The sequence below is a fragment of the Tenrec ecaudatus genome, chromosome X (genome assembly GCF_050624435.1).
Source record: "Tenrec ecaudatus isolate mTenEca1 chromosome X, mTenEca1.hap1, whole genome shotgun sequence".
NCBI classification, from domain to species: domain Eukaryota; kingdom Metazoa; phylum Chordata; class Mammalia; order Afrosoricida; family Tenrecidae; genus Tenrec; species Tenrec ecaudatus.
In genome coordinates, this window is record NC_134548.1 from 72,655,865 (window position 1) to 72,676,922 (window position 21,058).

At 37.6% G+C, this 21,058-nt stretch overlaps 1 protein-coding gene across 1 annotated transcript in view; it reads left to right on the top strand.

The window, feature by feature from the left end:
• Positions 1 to 21,058, top strand: part of ZC3H12B (zinc finger CCCH-type containing 12B) — a 251,708-nt gene that overhangs the window by 170,159 nt on the left and 60,491 nt on the right. Inside the window, exon 2 of the mRNA XM_075538564.1 lies at positions 11,728 to 12,491. Within this exon, the coding sequence (XP_075394679.1) occupies positions 11,884 to 12,491 (608 nt within the window). The 5' untranslated portion in view covers positions 11,728 to 11,883. The remainder of the gene's footprint in view (positions 1 to 11,727; positions 12,492 to 21,058) is intronic.

Consider the following 21,058-nt stretch of genomic DNA (forward strand, 5'->3'; position numbering starts at 1 on the left):
ACCTTTTCACCATTGGGATCTGTTTACATTGGGTGACATTGAGAGTGGCAGACATATCGCTTCCAAATGTCGCTGGAACTGAGTCAGCGCATTTATACACATCCACTGGCCCCCAGGAAAGGTACTGGGCCACGTGTATACTCGCCTTCAGTAGCTAAAGGGTTAATGAGGGAACTGTGTGTATGGTATTGCCTCAATCTCCCCTAAGCACTATTTTCTTCCGAACATTTTTTTCTATTTTCATTTTATTTCAGAGCATCATAGGTCACAAAAAAATTATGGTGAGGGCTACATGCGGCCCGCGGGCCACAAGTTTGACATCCCTGGTGCAAAGGAAACCAACTGACTTTTGTATATTGAATCAGTCTATTAGTTTTAGTAGTTTTCTTGTTGAGTTTCTAGGATTATCTGTATATAGAATCATATGATCTGCCAATATAGATAGGTTTGCTTCTTCTTTGCCAATATGGGTGCCTTCTATTTCACTGTCTTGCTTTATTGTTCTCCCTAGGACTTCCAATACAATATTGAATAACAATGGTGATAAAATATATCCTTTTCTGGTTACCTTGGCCATTGGTTTTGTATATATGTCATTCAGTATGTTGAGGAATTTCCCTTCTATTTCTGAGTGTTTTATTTTAGGAATATATGTTGGATTTCATTGAAATTAATATGATCATGTGATTCTTTTGTTTTACATATTTTATGGGTTGCATTAGTTGTTTTCTAATGTTGAACTATCTTTGCATATTTAGAATGGATCATACTTGGTCATGATGTATTATTCTTTTCATATATTGTTGGATGGTATTAGCTAGGATTTTGTTGAGAATTTTTACATTGGTGTTCAAGACAGATATTGGTCTGTAGTTTTCTGTTTTAGTAATGTCTTTACTTGGTTTGGTTATCAGGGTTATGATCAATTTGTAAAATTAATTCAGATGTATACTCTGAATTACTCTATACTTTGTGCTATTCCTATACTCTGGAATAATTTGAGTAGAATTTGTGTCAGCTTTTCTCTTAATATTTTGTAGAATTCACCAGTGAAGTCTGGGCTTGGACTATTTCTTGTTCAGAGTTTTTAATTGTCTGATCATCTTTTTTCTTTTGTTCTGAATCTCTTCAAATATACTGCTTCAGTCTGTGCTAGTTTGGAAAGGTAGTGTGTTTCTTTTTTTTTTAAACAATTTATTAGGGGCTCATACAACTCTTATCACAGTCCATACATATACATACATCAATTGTATAAAGCACATCTGTACAGTCTTTGCCCTAATCATTTTCTTTTTTTTCTCCTCTTTTTTTTTTTTTACATTTTATTAGGGACTCATACAACAACTCTTATCACAATCCATACATATACATACATCAATTGTATAAAGCACATCCATACATTCCCTGCCCCAATGATTCTCAAAGCATTTGCTCTCCACTTAAGCCCTTTGCATCAGGTCCTCTTTTTTACCCCCTCCCTCCCTGCTCCCCTCTCCCTCATGTGCCCTTGGTAATTTATACATCGTTATTTTGTCATATCTTGCCCTATCTGGAGTCCCCCTTCCCCCACCCCTTCTCTGCCATCCCTCTTCCAGGGAGGAGGTCTCATGTGGATCCTTGTAATCAGTTCCCTTTTCCAACCCACTCACCCTCCACTCTCCCAGCATCGCCCCTCACACCCATGGAAGAAGCACACCACCCAGTGTGATCACGAGGTGCCAAAGGGACCAGGTATAAGGCATCATGCAAAAAAAAAGATATATGTGTGTATATGTATATATGTGTATATATATATATACCATATTGAATGAAGGGGGAAGTACAGAGTGGAGACCCAAGGCCCAAGTGTCGACCAATGGAGATCCCCTCATAGAGGGGTTTAGGAGAGGAGCTGGGTCAATCAGGGTGTGAGGTAGTACCGATGAAGAACACAGCTTTCCCCCAGATCCTGGATGCTTCCTCCCCCCCAACTACCATGATCCGAATTCTACCTTGCAGGGCTGGATAGGGCAGAGGTTGTACACTGGTACATATGAGGGCTGGAGGCACAGGGAATCCAGGGTGGATGATACCTTCAGGACCAAGGGTGTGAGGGTAGTGTGTTTCTAAACATTTGTCCATTTCGTCTATGTTTTCAAAATTGTTAGAACAGATCTTCATATTATTCTGTTACATTCTTCTTATTTTAGTTGGTTCTGTTGTGATATTGCCCATTTATTTTCTTACTTGTGTTAATTGCATCTTTTCCCCTTATTCTTTTTAAGGCTTGCCAGTGCCTTGTCAATTTTATTAATATTTTCATAGAATGAACTTCTGGTCCCGTCAATTCTATTATTTTTCTCCATTCTGTTTTATCTATATCTTCTGTAGTCTCTATTATTTCTTTTCTTCTGGTGACTGGCTACTCATTCTGTTTCTTTTTATATTTGATAGAATTGTTCATGTAAGTGTTGTTTATTTTAGTTTTTCTTTGTTATATGTGCACTTACTGTGTTAATTGCCCTCTAAATACTGATGTTGCTCTGTCCCAAAGATATTGGTATGCTGTGTTTTCATTTCCTCTATTACCCAGTAGTTTTTAGGAGAATAGCATTCAATCCCCAATTGATGTTTTTTACCTTTCTACTGCTGAATTCTAATTTTATAGTGTTGTGATATTGAGAAGATGCTTTGTATTTTGATATTTTAAAATTTTTATTGAGTCATGATTTGTGATCTAACATTTGGCCAATTCCAAAGAATGTTCAATGTTTGTGTGAAAATAATGTGCATTGTATTGTTGAATCAAGTGTTTTATATATATCTATGAGATTAAGTCCACGGATTTTGTTTACTTCTGTCTTTGTTGAGTTTCTTTCCAGTTCTTTTGTCCTTTATCAAAAGTAGTGTACTAATGTCTTCACATATACAGTTCCATGGTTCGATTGCTTTTAAAAAGAGTTGTATATACATAATCACAATCAGTTCTAGTGCGCCCTACCCACTTCCCGCATTCATTGTTTGCTACCAAAATCTCCTCACACTTCCTAACACCCAACCCCCTCTACATCCCCAATAAATTATTGCATCAGTTATTATCTTTATGCATCTACTCCTTCTGTGCTTCACAGACTGGGAGACCCAACAGAAACTATAAAAAAGCAAAAACAAAGAGCAAGAAGAAAATATAATGTACAAATACAAATAAAGGGTAAGAAATAAAAGACCACCATCAACATTTTAAAAGTCAGAGAAGTAATTTCTGTCATGAAACGAGTGAGAAATACTTGAGTCTATAACAAATTTGGGTTGGGTCATGAGGGAGGTTAACTGACAAAATATTATATCAAACCAAGATTCAATACCTCACAATCAAGTTTAAAATCATTTCAGACTGATAGTAAAGCTTTGGCCACCCTTTAGCTCCTCTCCCATTAGAATATTTCAGTCCTTGGTCCAAAGGTGCAGGTAGTTTTCAGGTTCATCTAGTCAGGCTTCTACGGTAAGTCTTCTAGTGTGACCCTTGGGGATGCTGTGTTGCCTGTAAAGTCAGCATCTGGTCATCATGGTGCTTAGTCCATGGCATTGTTTACTGAGGGTTGGGTAGGAACATAGGAGTGTCTACCCAGGAATTTAAAATCGGGTTTATTGTCCCCTTAGCTTCCCTACAGTTATTGTTTAGCCTCCGTTTCTGATGTGAGGTTGCTTTTCCCCATCTACTCACCATACTCATCCACAGATATATCAGTGCCTCCTATGAAATGCAGATGCTCCTCTCCACTGTTTTTAACTTGATTTTCCAGTAAGGTTCTCCACTCATTCCTGTGTAAGGCCTGCTGATTAGTCACAGCTTGTCTCAATGTTGTATAGCATCAAGTGAATGGTTTTCTCCCCTCATTCTTGAAGGAGTGACTGGGCCTATGTGAACAGCTTATGTGAGGTCTTCTATTTCAAGATGATTCTTAAGAAGTGTGCATAAGGTGGGTGCTGTCTGGTTCATGAACTTATATCTTTTGTTTGGGAATTTGTCTCTCAGATTTGTTTAATTGATATTTCGCTTGATAGTAGTGTACTTGTACAATATTTGTCCTTTTGTGATTGACTAACTCCACTCAGTTTAATGGTTCACAGGTCCTTCCATGTTATGTGGTGTTTCATGTTTTCATCACTGTTTCTTAGAGATGTACAGTGTTCCAATGTGTATATATATGTACTACAGTGTCTGTATCCATTACTCCACTGTTGGACATTTGGGCTGCTTCTAGTTTCTTACTATTGTGAACTGTGCTGCTATTAACATGGGAGAGCATACATCCACTCTCTTATTTCTTTGGGGTATATGCCCAATAGTGATATTACTGGATCAGGATTCAATACCCACTTGCTTTATGTATCACCATATCATTTCCCATCGTGGTTGTGTGTATTTACAAGTCCACCAACAGTGTATATGAGTTCCAATCTCTTCACATCCTCTCCAGCATTTGTTGTTCTCTCTCTTTTTTAAATTAGGCTAGCAATGTGGGTGTAAAGTGGTATCTCATTGTGGTTTTAATTTGCATCTCCCTGATGGCTAGTAGTTGTGAACTTTATTTCATGAGCTTGTTAGCCATTGTGCTTTATTTTTGGTGAACTGCCTGTTCATATCTTTTTCCCACTTCTTAATTAGGTCGTTTGTTATTTCAAAAAAACTAGCATTATTTAATACTGTTAAATTAAAATTTACACTGACTGCTAAAATTTACATGAATATTTTTTAAATAGAACACAAGAATGAAATATAAAATAAACAAAAGCATTTTTAAAACACTGTGTATGATACATATTTATAGGCAAGATTTTATATTCATTTTGCAGTACCTACCTATATTCTAATAAAATTTGAAACGATTTGTAAATGCTATTGTCAGTCAACAAATAAATATCTTTTTTCTAAAGTAACACCCCAATAGTTTGCATTTCATGTATCTTACGAGTTTCATTTGGCAAAGAAAGGCCTACACTTTTTGAAAGAAATGTTTTAGAGGGGAAACACTTTACCGTAAAACAATTTGTGTAATATTGGGGGACACATCTAAAATGTATATTTTTTACATATGTGACTATTTTACAATTAGTTCAAAAAGGATAAAGTTAGTTGAATTTATTTTTTTAATGTAAAAATCTATCTAGGCCACTTAATTGCACAATCTTGCTGTAAATGTACTTATATCAAATTCTGAAGAAAATATTTTTGCAATATCTGATTTCATTCCATAAGGCACTCCTCCCTGCTGACTGGCTTTCCCCTTTTCTGTTATCTCCATTCCATTTTCCTCTTTAAGATGTTTATATAACTCAGCTCTGTTATTAACAGAGTTCAAATGTCCAGCAAATTCCTGATGTTTTCTGGAATTGGCAGCATTAATCCTATTACTCCACAAACATAGCCAGGATACTTGTCCTTTGGATTTTTCCACTGGTGGAGTTTCATCTATTTCAACAAGAGGGTTTTTGTTTGGAGGTTCTGGGGAAACCAGGTGAATCTTTTAAATATCTCAGCTTCAATCAACTATTTTTCCCCACATCCTAAAATTCCTTTTAATCTCTCTGAATCTTGCCATAATATTTTTTGTTCATAATCTTTCACTTCTTTCTAACTTGCCTTCTTTTTTCCTGCCTCATTTCTTTCAACCTTCTTGTTCCCAGATCCTTTGATGTTTCTCAGTTGTTAATATGGGCTCTTACTAGAGCTTCTAATTCATTCCACATGATACAGTATTGCTTATCTCCATTAGGGCTTTTTCCTCTAGTACCAACTGTGGAAATAGGCAAAGGACTATTTTTTTATTTCCATACAAACTATGCTTTATACTGTTTTTTGACAGTTTGATGTATCTTCTGTAAAAGATTCATTCACAATAACACTGACTAATGGAACCGCCACTTGCATGTTGAAAATGGTTGTGAGGTAATCATGGGCCATAGTTTTCTTTAGTGATGTTGTTTTAATGTTTACAAAATATTTATGATTTTTCTTTTGGATGAGTTTTATTAGTTTGTTAACATTACCCTGATATTTATTAATTTCTTTCCAAATTTTAAAAAACTTGTTCTATTTTTTTAAATCATTTTATTCAGGGTTCTTACTGCTCTTATAATAATTCATATATCAATGGTATCAATCACATTTGTGCATATGTTGCCCTCATCATTTTCAAAGCATTTTCATTCTACTAGAGCCCTTAGTATCAGTTCCTCTTTTTTCCCTCCCTCCCCCACCCTTCCACCTTTCTGAACCCATTGAGATCGATTCCCCCTGTCTCCCCTTTTCCCACCAACCTTCCCCCTACCCTCATGGCATCACTACTTCCATTGCTGTTCCTGCGGGGTTTATCTGTCCTGGATTCTGTGTACGAATAGCTCTTATTTGAATCAATGTACATTCTCCGGTCTAGACGATTTTGTAAGGTAGAACTGAGCCATGATAGTGGGGATGGAGAAGCATTAAAGGACTAGAGAAATGGTGTGTGTTTCGTCGGTCCTATAATGCATCCTGGCTGATTCTTTCCTTCCTTGTGACCCTTCTGTGAGAGAATGTCCAATTGTCTATAGTTGGGCTTTGAGTCTCCACTCCAACCCTCCTTATTCCCATCCATATGATTGTTTTGGATCTTCTGATGCCTAATACCTGATCCCATCAACACCTCGTGGTCACACAGGCTGGTGTGTTTCTTCCATGTGGGCTTTTTTGCTTCCAAGCTAGATGGCCACTTTTTTACCTTCAAGACTTTAAGACCCAGGATGTCATATCTTGTAATAGCCAGGCACCATCAGCTTTCTTTACCACATTTGCTTATGCACACATTTTTTCTTTAGCTATCATGTCAGGCAGGTGATCATCACAGAATGCCAGGTTATTAGAACAAAGAGTTCTTGCACTGAGGGAGGGCTTAAGAAGAGGCCCAATGTCCATCTACTACCTTAATATTTAGCATATAAATATATGTACAAAGACATTTATCTCTATTATTATATATCAATCTATTTACATGTATACATGCCTATACTTATAACTCTATAAATGTCTTCTGCATCCTAATTCTTTCCTCTATTTCGTTTTACTTTCATTCTGTCCTACTATCATGTTCATCCTTCTTTCGGCTCTCCATAGTTCCTCTTTACACTGTACTTGCTCAAACCCCGCCAGGCATTCTATGCCCTCCTCGTCATCACTTTTAGATCTCTTGTTGTTCCCTTGTCCTTGTGTTTGTTGGCTCTCCACTCCTTTTCCCCTGACTCGTCCTCTCTCACGGCCCCCAAGAACCATCAGTCCCATTGTTTTCTCCGGGATTGTTTATCTTGCCTAGTTAGAAAAAATAGGGAAAAAAAAGAGAAAGAAGCTTGTTCTATTTTGAAATCTACTTGGCTTCCTCTTCATTTGGCAGTTCTGTAACTACACTATTTATTCTCTAGTTCTATATTTTATTATCTTAATTTACAAATTTATATAGTTTATTTTGGATATTTCTATATCTGGGTTTATTTCTAGGTAATATAGTCATGCCTTTAAATTGTGGTGCTGGTGAAGAATATGGAACAGAAGTGCAAATAAATCTGTTTTGAATGAATTGCAGTCACAATGCTCCTTTGACGCAATTATGAGGATGGTATAAAACTGGGAAATGTTTCATTCTGTTGTCTACAGAATTTCTGTGAGTTATGACTCAGCAGCACCTAAAAACATAAAACACGGTGGTGCGGTGATGAAACTGCTCAGTTGCAAACTGAACAGTAGAGGTTTGAACCCAGCAGCCACTCTTTCAAGAAAGTTTTACAGCCTTGAAAACCCTGTAGGCAGTTCTAATCTGTCCTCTAGAGTATCTATGAGTTAGAATCGACTCAGCTACAAGAGATTCTTTTTTTAAAAAATTGGTTAATAACAATTCTAACCAATTTTGTTATTAGTTTTTCAAGGCAAACTAATTTGTCTTTGAAGACAAAACGAGTTCTGGTTTCATTTTTTTAGCTCCAGGTCACTGCAACTCAATGTCTGGCAGTCAGTCATTGTTCTTTGGATGAAAATACATTTTTTGCTATCTTTGTCTCACAAATTTTCTATTCTAAAAAATAAATAAACAGAGAGAGAGACAAAACTATATGACACCACATATTAGAAGGACAGAACCAACATTTTAGCTTTGCTGTTGTTAGATGCCATTGAGTTGGTTCTGACACAGAAAAAAATACTGCCTGATCATGTGGCACCATCACATATGTTCCTATATTTTAGCCCATTGTTGCAACCAGCCATGGTGCATGCCAATCTATCTCTTTGCGGGCATTTCTCTTTTACGATGCTCCTCCATTTTACCAAACATGATGTCCAACTCTAGATCTCTCCTCACAACATGTCTAAAGTGTGTAAGATGAAGTATTGCCATCTTTGCCTCCAAGGAGCACTTTGGACATACTTCTTCCAAAACACATTATTTCATTTTAGCAATCCATGGTACTTTTAATATTCTTCTTCAGCACCACAATTCAAATGCATCTATTCTTCTTCAATCTTCTTTATTCAATGCCCAACCTTCACATGTGGCTTGGATCAGGCACACTGTCGTCCTCAAAGCAAAAGTCTTGCTTTTCAATCCTGTCAAAAGAGCTCTTGTGCAGCATATTTAACTAATGCTACTCATCTTTTGATTTCTTGACTGCTACTCCCATGAGCACTGATGATGGATTCAAAAAATCCCTGGCATCTTCAGTCTTTTCTCCATGTTTCATGTTACCGATTGGTCCATTTGTAGGGATTTTGGTCTTCTTTACATTGAATTGTAATCTATACTAAAGGTTGAATACTTAATCTTCCTCAGCAAGTGCTTCAAGTCCTCCTCTCTTTCAAAGAGCGAGGTTATGCCATCTGTATATCACAGGTTGTTAATAAGCCTTCCTCCTATTCTGATGCCACATTCTTCTTCATATCAGCTAACTTCTATGATGATTTGCTAAACATGCAGATTGAATAAATATGATGAGAGGATGCAACACTGTTGCATACCTTTCCTGATTTTAAATCATGCAGTATTCCCTTTTCTGTTTATACAACTGCTCTTGATCCATGGACAAGTACGACATGACTCAATGAAATGTATGCTGTGATCCACACAGTGGAATGACTTGGCATAGTCAATAAACACAAGTAAACATCTTTCTGGAATTCTCTGCTTTGAGGCAAGATCCATCTGACAACAACAATGGTATCTCTTGCTCCATGACCTCTTCTGAATATGGCCTAAATTTCTGACAGCTCTCTGAATATACTGATGCAACTGTTGTTGGATGATCTTCAGCAAAAATTTACCTACATGTGATATCGGTGACAATATACAGTCTAAACATTCTGTTGGGTCACTTTTCTTTGGAATAGGCACAAATATGGATCCCGTCCTGTCAGTTGGCAAAGTCGCTGTCTTCCATATTCCCTGGCATAAATAAGTACTTCCAGTGTTTTATCAGGCTGCTGAAACATTTCCATCGGGATTCCATCAATTTGTGGAACCTTGGCTAATAGTTTCAGTACAGCCTGAATTTTTTCCTTCAACACCATTTGTTCTTGCTCATGGGCTTTCTCCTGAAATGACTGAATGTCGACCATTTCTTTTTGGTACAGTGACTGCATTCTTTCCATCTTGTTTTGATGCTTCCTGCATTGTGAAATACTTCGCACACAAAATCTTTTCTTGCTACAAACCGAGGCTTGAATTTTTCTTGAGTTATTTTTAGTTCAATATATGCTGAGTGTGTTCCCCTTTGTCACCATGGTCAAGTCCAGTCTGAGAAATCAGCTCCTCCTTAGTCACACTTTGAGTGCCCTCCCACCAGAGGGATCCATCCTCTGGTACAATCTCTCACAAAGTTTTGCTTCCATTCACCAGACCTTCAGTATCTGTTTGAAGCTATACTAAGGTGCTCAGTGGCTCCTTCCTCTGAAGTGGGGAGCTAATTCTGTTTTGCTTTAGGATTTTTAAAATCAATCCAAATTTACTTCTGTTTGGATATTTTTCTATTCTACTTTAAATCTTGATTAGGAAATTTTTATAAGTAATTTGAATTAGAATTTCTATGACATTGGACTTATATTTGCCATCATGTTTGTGCATGAGTATAGTGAAGTTGTTTACACCATTGTTGATTTAGACAGAGGTAAAGATGGTAGAGATGGAGAAAAACATTCTGTTGCCCAACTAATAGCAGTTAAATTTGTCTCTTACAAGTACTTCTCATTTGCCAATTAAATACACACTTAATTTTCTAAACAGTTACTTTTGTTTTACTTTGAATAAATGAAGGGATTATCTCATCCTGAATACACTTGAAATTATTTTTTAGAGAACAATGTAAACCAGATGTTAATTATGGAACTTAAAAAGGAAATGGGCTCTAAAATTAAAATGATGAAAATTTGCAGAAGTGAAAATAAATGGGTGTCTAGGCATTGACTAATTCTTAAGGAGATGTCTGAAATCATAAGTGGTATGCAATCAGGGAATTCATAATATCAGCCTGAATATTCATTGAGATGCCAGTTCTGTGTGAGAATGATGTTTCCAAATGGGATTCTTTTACAGCAAATGTGCAGTTACCCATAATATTATTTTTGATAGAATTATTGGTGACTTTTCTTCTAATTTATATATTTTAGTATTGATGTGTAACTGGAAATTCCATGTACACTGGTTTTAGCTTATTGAACACAGCTGCTGCCTGAATAGCTAACCAATCCTCACTAGCCTACAGCCTTACAGACTCATTAAAAATAATTTTTCAATCAAACTCCTAGTGGTGTCTTTCCAGCTTTATGTACAGTAGATTGAAACAACCTAGTATGTTCTGCCCACTGTTTGAAGCACTTTCCTTATTTATCTTATGTAATCTTTTTATAATTAGCTTGTGCATTAGCTATCAATATCCTCACTTTAAAAATGAGGGAACTACAGATTAAAAAAGAAGATTATTTTCCTCAAACTCAAACCTATGAGAACCAATGACATACATGCAAGGACGTAATCCTTTTCTATTCTTAATATATTTTAAGTGTTTTGCTTTCTCATGAAAGTTGACCTGTTTTTCTCCTTTTGTTTACCCATTGCAACAAGATAGACTGCAGGTACATTCTTAAGTACACACATATCCTCATTATTTGGAGTACACCTCTATACTTATTACCCTTACAATCTGCTTCAATTGCTTAAAAAGAAATCATAATGTTTTCTTCCATTTCCCAATGAGATGACGTCTCTGATATTTTACAAAGAGTAATATGAAGGAGATATATTATGCTTATCTAGTCTTAACAAGAAAGAACTTGTGTGGGACTTATAAACACTTCCCTGACAAACAAGAAGAGAAAGTACTTCAATTACAGATGGATGATAGATAGATGGATAAACTAATATATAAATAGATATTTCTGCACCTAATTAAATTTGCATGTATCTCTTTCTTAAAAGTTGTTATGATACATTAATTTTAACTATGATTTGTGTGTGTGCATGCTATGGGAACATTGTTACAACTACTGAAATTATGTCTAGAATTATTAGAGTGTTAAAGATACTATATATTTTCATTATAAGTTTGAGTCCAATAATTTTGAAAAGATAAACCAATAACAACAAACTTATGGTTTATCAAGAAACCTCTGTATTCAAAAAAAATTCCAGATATTTTACTAAACATAATTATGCTATGTGTGCTCATTTCTAGGAGTTGGAAACATCTGAACACACCAAGTCAAACAAATAATTTCTTGCCTTATCACTACCACCACACTTTACCACAGAAGAATGACACTTTATATGGATTCCCAGCAGGCTGAAAAGAGAAAAAGCTGATTAGACATCAGACTGCCCACTGAATGGGATGACGGCCACAGCTTTGACAGAGACACCAAAAATGAAGAGGAATGCCTCAAAGGAAGAGAAGCAGCAGCCTAAACAGGGCATCACTAAACAAGGCAAAGCGAATTCTGAAGAGTGGACAAGCCCTGAGAGTGATCTTGAACATATTATCCTTAAAAACAGTGACAACAATGACAGCTGCCAATTTCAGGATGTTCCATTGAAGAAAAAGGAGATCTTTTCCAAACCACACCGCCAACTCTGTCGATCACCCTGCTTGGATCATCCAAGCTTTTCCCAGAGCAGCATTCTAAAGGATGGGAAGTTTGATCTAGAAAAGGAATACCAAGCCAAGATGGATTTTGCTTTGAAATTGGGCTATAAAGAGGACCAGATTACATCAGTTCTGAACAAACTGGGTCCAGACTCACTTATTAATGATGTATTGGCAGAGCTTGTCAGACTTGGGAACAAAGATGACTCCGAAGGACAGTCCAATTTGAGTCTACTATTGCCTCATGGACCAAGCTGTGGAGAGATTTCATGTCCTGAACTATTTCTTGAAGATGAAATAGGCTACGGTGACAATTTGAGACCAGTTGTCATAGATGGAAGTAATGTGGCTATGAGGTAAGACTGTCATATTTTTTTCTTGAAAATACTTTCCTGGGGGAGAAAAAAAAAGCTGGTACTGAGGGCTCAATAGAAAGTAAATGTCTTGAAGAGAATGAGGGCAACATATGTACAAACATGCTTGCTTTAATTGATGTATGGATTGTGATAAGTTGTACAAGCCCCCAATAAAAATATTTTTTATAAAAAAAGAAAAATAATTTCCTGAGCACATGAAATTGTGCCTCCTTGCAAAACTCTGTAAGATTCACTTGACTGTTATCTGGGATTTGTGCCACTGTAGATGGACAGTGATCAAAATACTCCTACTTTGGCCTTATCTCTCTCCATTTATGTTGTTGCTAGGGTGTTTTCAGGTATTTTGAAAGCAGCTTTGATATCAGTAACGCTTCTAAGGTTAAAAGAAAAAATAGAAGGAGACAAAAGTGCCATGGGGACACAGTGGATTAAGCACTGGATTGCTATGTTAGAAGATTGGCTGCTTGAACCCACCGTCCACTCCATAGGAAAAAGATGAAGCAATCAGCTTCCATAAAGATGTACAGCCTTATGGAGTAGTTCTACTATGTACTACAGGGTCACTATAAGTCAGAACCAACTTGATGGCTGTGGGTTTGCTTTTTTTATCTCATCATTTATTTCAACCACAAAATTGGATATTTTTAAATGAAAATTATTAAATTATATTAAAAAGTTGTGTCCAATTATATTGCTAACATGGGCTACATCACATGACACTCAGGGTGCAATACAACTTGTTGGCATGTTTTCTGCAGAATGTTTACATTTTGTAAAACAGCTTCTTGTAGTTCCACCTATTCTTTTTTTTAAAATCATTTTATTGGGGGTTCGTACAATTCTTATCAAAATTCATCCGCTTTGTCAAGCACATATGTACATTTGTTGCCATCATCATTCTCAAAACGTTTGCCTTCTACTTGAGCCCTTGATATCAGTTGCTCATTTTTCCCCCTCCTTCCCCAATCTGTTGGTCAGGGTGACCAGAAAGTCTGGTAGAGAGCCTTATTAGTGCCAATGAACCATCTTCTCTAGGTGTGTATTTTTTATTTCTTTTTTTTTGTTTTATTTTTCTTTTGTTTTTTTTCTTTTAACAATTTATTGGGGCTGATACAATTCTTTTCACAGTTCATACATATACATACATCAATTGTATAAAGCACATCTGTACAGTCTTTGCCCTAATCATTTTTTTCTCTTTTCTTCTTTTACATTTTATTAGGGACTCAAACAACTCTTACCACAATCCATACATATACATACATCAATTGTATAAAGCACATCCATACATTCCCTGCCCCAATCATTCTCAAGGCATTTGCTCTCCACTTAAGCCCCTTGCATCAGGTCCTCTTTTTTTTCCCCCTCCCTCCCCATTCCCCCCTCCCTCATATGCCCTTGGTAATTTATACATTGTTATTTTGTCATTTCTTGCCCTATCCGGAGTCTCCCTTCCCCCCTTCTCTGCTGTCCCTCTCCCAGGGAAGAGGTCACATGTGGATCCTTGTAATCAGTTCCCCCTTTCCAACCCACTCACCCTCCACTCTCCCAGCATCGCCCCTCACACCCTTGGCCCTGAAGGTATCATCCACCCTGGATTCCCTGTACCTCCAGCCCTCATATGTACCAGTGTACAGCCTCTGCCCTATCCAGCCCTGCAAGGTAGAATTTGGATCATGGTAGTTGGGGGGAGGAAGCATCCAGGATCTGGGGGAAAGCTGTGTTCTTCATCGATACTACCTCACACCCTAATTAACCCATCTCCTCTCCTAAGCCCCTCTATGAGGGGATCTCCATTGGCCGACACTTGGGCCTTGGGTCTCCACTCTGCACTTCCCCCTTCATTTAATATAATATATATACACATACATATATACATATACACATATATACACATACATACACACACTTATATCTTTTTTTTTGCATGATGCCTTATATCTGGTCCCTTGGGCACCTCGTGATCGCACTGGCCGGTGTGCTTCTTCCATGTGGGCTTATTTGCTTCTGAGCGAGATGGCCGCTTGTTCACCTTCAAGCCTTTAAGACCCCAGACACTATCTCTTTTGATAGCCGGGCACCATCAGCTTTCTTCACCACATTTGCTTGTGCACCCATTTGTCTTCAGCGATCCTATCATGGAGGTGTGCAGTCAATGATATGATTTTTTGTTCTTTTTAAAATCATTTTATTGGGGACTCTTACAACTCTTATCACAATCCATACATCAATTAAAGCAAGCATGTTTGTACATATGTTGCCCTCATTCTATCCATCCATTGTGTAAAGCATATTTGTACATTTGTTGCCATCATCATTCTCAAAACGTTTTCTTTCTACTTGAGCCCTTGATATCAGCTCCTGATTTTCCCCCCTCCCTCCCACCTCCCCCTTCCCTCATGAACCCTTGATAATTTATAAAGTATTGTTATTTTGTCGTGTCTTACACTGTATGATATCTCCTATCACCCACTTTTCTGTTGTCCACCTCCCAGGGAGGAGGTTATATGTAGATCCTTGTGATCGGTTCCCCCTTTCTACCTCATCTTCCCCTTACCCTGCTGGTATAGCTACTCTCATTATTGGTCCTGAGGGGGTTTAATCTGTCCTGGATTCCTTGTGTTTCCAATTGTTATCTGTACCAGTGTACATGCTCTGGTCTAGCCGAATTTGTAAGGTAGAATTGGGATCATGCTAGTGGGGGGGGGAGAGGGGTGGGAAGCATTTAAGAACTAGAGGAAAATTATATGTTTCATCGTTGCTACCCTGCACCCTCACTGGCTCATCTACTCCCCACAACCCTTCAGTAAGAGGGTGTCCAGTTGCCTACCGATGAGCTTTGAGTCTCCACTGTGCAATCACCTACATTTACAAGGACATGATTTTTGTTCTTTGATACCTGATCTCTTCGACAGCTCATGGTCACACACACAAGCACACACACACACACACACATATATATACATATATATGAATGAATTGGAATAGACTTGATGGCAATGTGGGTTTTTTGTATTTTTTCATACACACACAAATGTGGCTTCAAAAAGTTAGTGGAAAAATTGAATTTAAAAAAGGGAACACCTATGTTTTTCGCTAAATGAAACCCAGGATTGATGAACCTCTGGGGATAATAAATAGAACAAGGGTTTAGGGTGGGGGTGGGAAGGTTTCAGGTGGGGGTAGGTGGGTAAAGGGGAGACAGTGTCAAGGAGCACAGAAAGAAAAAATATTTAATAACTGATTATGGAAGCAAAGGTACAGTTCTGCTTGATGTGATTGAACTTTGGAATTACATTTGTATTAATTCCCAAGTAATAATAAATTAAAACAAAAACAAACATAGATCCAGGAATTATTTTTTGCTTGCACTAAATCCTAGCTCCAACTTAAGAACAATTAGTTCTTACATCATGACCTCCTTTATACTCCCCTCAGGAAGGGTACACAGAGAGGGGATGAGTGCTATAGGAAAATGTGGTGAAGAAATTAGATGGTGCCCGGTTATTAATTAGATAAAATAGCATCTGGAATCTTAAAGCCTTGTCTCCAAACAAGCATCCAAGTGATAAATCATCGAAGTCCACATGGAAGAAACACACCATCATCAGTCACCGAAGGATTTTGAATCATATAATCTGAAGTCAAATGAGGGATTAGTGTCAGAGAATAAAGTGTGATAATATGGTTTGCAGAAGGCTCTGGATTATAGTGGGATCCAAAATTCATTTGTGAAACTACACTGGAAATAAGCCTCCGGTGAACTCCCTCTATACACAATTGAAGGGTAGGAGGGAAATGGTTACCAGAGTGCATTAGAGAGTTGAGTATAGAAAATCACAGGCATAAATCTGACTTGAACAGTTCAAACTTTGTCAGTAGGTCCCAATGAAAAACATGACACAACTCCAGGAGTGTGACCCCAATGACAAGACTTCTGAGATACACACTAATATGAACAAACAAAAAACAAACCAAACATACAGAAAAATTTTGAAACCATGCATGCCCTAGGTTTTGCAAAATCCTATCATGCAATCTACAGCTTTGTTTCTATTATGAAGTCCATATTTTCCAACTATTTCCTTCCTCTTTGGTTTCAGCTTTTGCATTCCAATTGCCAATAATTATCCATGCATCTTGTTTGCATATTTGATTAATTTCTGATTGAAGTTGCTGGTAGAATTCTTCAATTTCTTCATCACTAGCTTTTCTGGCTTGTGCATAAAGTTGAATAATAGTTGTATTGATTTAATTTCCTTGAAGGTGGGTATATACCATCCTATCAGACAGCGTTGTGCTTAATGATTAATTTTGTATTGTCTTTTTTGACAATGCCTGTCACATCATTCCTCTTGGTTGTGTTACTGCTGATATAGTAGATCATATGCTTTTCTGATTCAAAATGCCCAGTCCAGTCTATTTCAGTTCAAAAATGCCTAGGACATTGATTTTTACACGTTCCATTTCATTTTTGACCACTTCCAATTTTCCTATATTCATACTTTGTAAAGTTCCAAAATGAACTTAGCATATAAAAATGTATGAAAAACAGAAATCACCAACACCACACGCACACCATAAAATGACAAAAACAAAACCATATCTATGAATATTTACACTGGCTATAAATGTAGTAAATGCAGCAGTCAAAAGGCAGAGAATGATAATATGTAAGAAAACAGTACCCATCGATATTACCAAGAGACACATCTCACAAGATCTAAATAAAACAAATGACAGTACTCAGTCTTAGAAGCTCATTAAACAGTGCTGAGTGAACCACATGATGCAGGGAATACCCAGGCTATGAGATACCCCAAAGGAAACACACACAGTGGAATCAAAATAGATGAATGTGAACTATTAAAAATAAACACTGTGTACATAAAAAGATTTCACCAAAAAGTAAAATGAGAACTCACAGTTTAGAAAAAGATATTTAGCAATGACATAACAGAAAAAGACTTAAGTACTAAAACCTACAACATATTACAAGCCTACAACAATTTTTTTAATCGCCCTCTTAAAAGGTGGGCAAAGGATGTGAATAGACAATTTACAGAGGATGACACCAAAATTGCTAACAAACACATAAGGAAATTCTATTGTTCACTAGCCATCCAGAAAATGCAAGTTAAAACAACCATGAAATGCCACCTAATACTCATAATCTTAGCCCAGTTTAAAAAAAAAAACAGAAATGGAGTGATTGGAATGCTTATACACTGCTGGTGGGCTTATCAATATGTACAACCATTGTAGCAATACTTAAAGCAACTGAGCATTGAAGTCCCCAATACCATTGCTGGGCATATAACTCAAAGAAATAATAGACAGATCACGAAAAATCATATGCTCTCCCATGGCCATTACAGTACAGTTTACAATAGCAAGAAGATGGAAACAGCCTAATTCCCCATCAGTAGACAATGGTTTAAAACAAACAATCAAAAACAATCTTAGGTACATATATATAATGTAATACTGTGTGTCCCTAAACAGAGAAGAAACTGTGAAACACCTCATGACATGGAAACCATTATGCTGAGTGAAGTTAGTCAATAACAAAATGATAAATACTGTATGTGCCCTCTGCCGTAGGTACAAGCAACAGGGTGGGCACAGGCTCAGGCTTTTAGGACATCCAATCTGTGGAGGAAGCACTAAAGAACTAGAGGAGATTTGGATGTTTCATCGGTGCTGTACTCCACCCTGACTGGCTCGTCTCCTCCCTGGGACATTTCTGTAAGAGGATTTCAGTTACCTACATATGGGCTTTGGGTCTCCACTCCACACTCCCCTTCATTCACAATGATATTTTTTGTTCTTTGATGCCTGATACCTGATCCTATCGACACCTCATGATCACACAGGCTGCTGTGTTTCTTCCATATGGGTTTTGTTGCTTCTCAGATTGATGGCCGCTTGTTTATCTTCAAGCCTTTAAGACTCCAGATGTTATATCTTTTGATAGCTGGGCACCATTCGCTTTCTTCACCATATTTGCTTATGCACCCACTTTGTCTTCAGCAATCATGTTGGGAAGGTGAGCTTCATGGAATGCCAGTTTAATAAAACAAAGTGTTCTTGAATTGAGGGAGTAGTTGAGTGGAGGCCCAATGTCCATCTGCTGCCTTAATACTAAACCTATGAATATATGCACATAGATCTATTTCCCCATTGTCACATATAAATACATTTATATATGTGCATGCCTTTGTTTAGACCTCTATAAATGCCCTTTGCCTCCTAGTTATTTCCTCTACTTCCTTTTATTTTCTTCTTGTCCCACTATCATGTTCAGCCTTCATTTGGGTTGCAATAACTCCTCTCGGTTACATTGCCCTTGATCAAGCCCTATCAGGCCTCCTGCACTCTCCTCACCATCGATTTTGGATCACTTGTTCCCTTTTCCCTGGGTTTTTTAACACCCATTTCCTTCCCCGCCCCCACTCTTCCATGTCTTCCAGGAACTGTCCGTCTCGTTATATTCTTCTCCACATTGTTTATCCCACCTATCTTATCTAGATAGACCTGCAGAGATAATAATATGCACAAAATACCAAAGCAAAACAAAGCAACAAAGAAAACAAAACAGCCACAAAATAAAACCAATGACAAAAAAATGAAAAGCCTGTAAATACTTCAGGGTCTGTTTGTTGACTTTTAGGAGTGTTTTCCAGTCGAATCTGATGGGGTGCCATGCCCTGGCCCAAAATCTATTTTTGGTATTACCTCGGATTTTCCATGCTGTGCTCCTCTTGCTGTTCTATTGCACACCCTTAGTATTTTGCCTCGGGTGGTGGGGTCAGATGGGGTGCAATTCCAGCACTGTGTCTCCAGTGTTGTCCCCCACAGGGCTATGGGTCAGTGAGGGCTGTTGTGTCTCATAGTGGGGCCGGCCATATGGTTCTCTCTGAGCATTGGCTGCTCTGAGTAGGGATACTGTCCTCAAGGCTTGGTTGGCCAGCATGTGTTCCACTCTCTCTTCCACCCCCTTCATTTTATCCTGTGTAATCTGATCAGACATGTTCCCCTCTCTAGGTGTGTATCTTGAAGGTCACTTTGATGGGTCACATCAAGATCAGATTGTTAAGGGAGGGGAGAGCGATGACCACTTAGCGGCTGCTATGCAAAGTTATGATTCAGTCCCCTGACAGGTAGATATTCCTAATAGAGGGACCAGTGAGACTGATAAAGTCAAGTCAGAAGAGCGTAAAGGGAACAGACATGTCTGGGAGAAGGCAAGTACATGCCTGTTGGTAGAAAAAGTGGGAGAACCAATTTCCAATGGGGGGGGGGGAGGGTTGGAATTTCTAACAATACTTTCCAGGGCTCTTTTTTTGGGTGGGGTATTCCTAGTAATATTCACATAATAAGCCACATGACCTGGAATTTCTGTACAACCCTGGGGACCCAGACCATGCACCATAGAACCCTGGGACATTAAACCTTGGATTGTCAAGCACACAACACACTCCAAATGCTGTACCAGAGGGATTCAATGTGGATATTCCACTAGGTGAAATAGATTCTACCTCATACATACCTGTAACCCGAGGACTAAAATTAAGACTAAAATTACATGGTGTGTGAAGAAGCAGAATACAGATATACCAAGAATATTGGACTCTCCGTAGGCAGACCAAATTTGACTTCATTCATCAATGCCCTACTTGCTGTATTAAGATATATATTATTTATGCAGACCTGTAATTGACATTATTAGTGAGTATTATTGTAAATTTTGCCTCACCACAAACTCCTATTGCTTGTGCAAATAGCATCCAGTCACACAATTTTTTTCAAGGAATTCAATTGAATAATCCAGGTGCTATCATATGTAGTTAGCTTACACTTGCTCAATCTCTCTCTCAACAGTGTTTAAAAAATTAGTACCAAGGGCAAATTAATGACACTAATAATCTTTATGCTCTGCACAGAGATGATCAATAGGATTCTCTAACATAAATTAACAACAAGGCCTCTAAAGGAATCCAGAAGTTGATAAAAAAAATTGACACAGGAATGGATTTGGGGCTTACATTTAATCCTAGCTCCAGTCTAAGAACAATTAGTTCTTATGACATGGCTCTGCTCAATACTCACGCTCCTGTTTCCTCCCTTCAGGAGGAAGCATATAAGATATAGATTCTATGGCAAAGTATGGTGAATAAATTAGATGGTGCCAGGCTTTCAGATAGAATAGTATTTGGGGTCTTAATGTCTTATTCCCAAACAAGCAGCTAAGTGAGATGTCAATTAAGTCCTCATGGAAGAAGCACACGAATATCCATGACCCAAAGATTGTAGAGTATGTAATCCAAAAGCAAAGAGGAATAGTAGCAGAGTCTAAACTGTAAAATTCTGGTTTGCAAAAGGCTAAGGATGACAATGGAAGCTCAAGATACATTTGGGAGATATACAAAAGAAATAAAATTCTGGTATTTTTGCTTTATACATAATGGGAATGAACTGGTTACCAAATAGAGTATTGAAGAGATGATTATAGTCTATTAAAATGATAAACTTAAAATAAATAA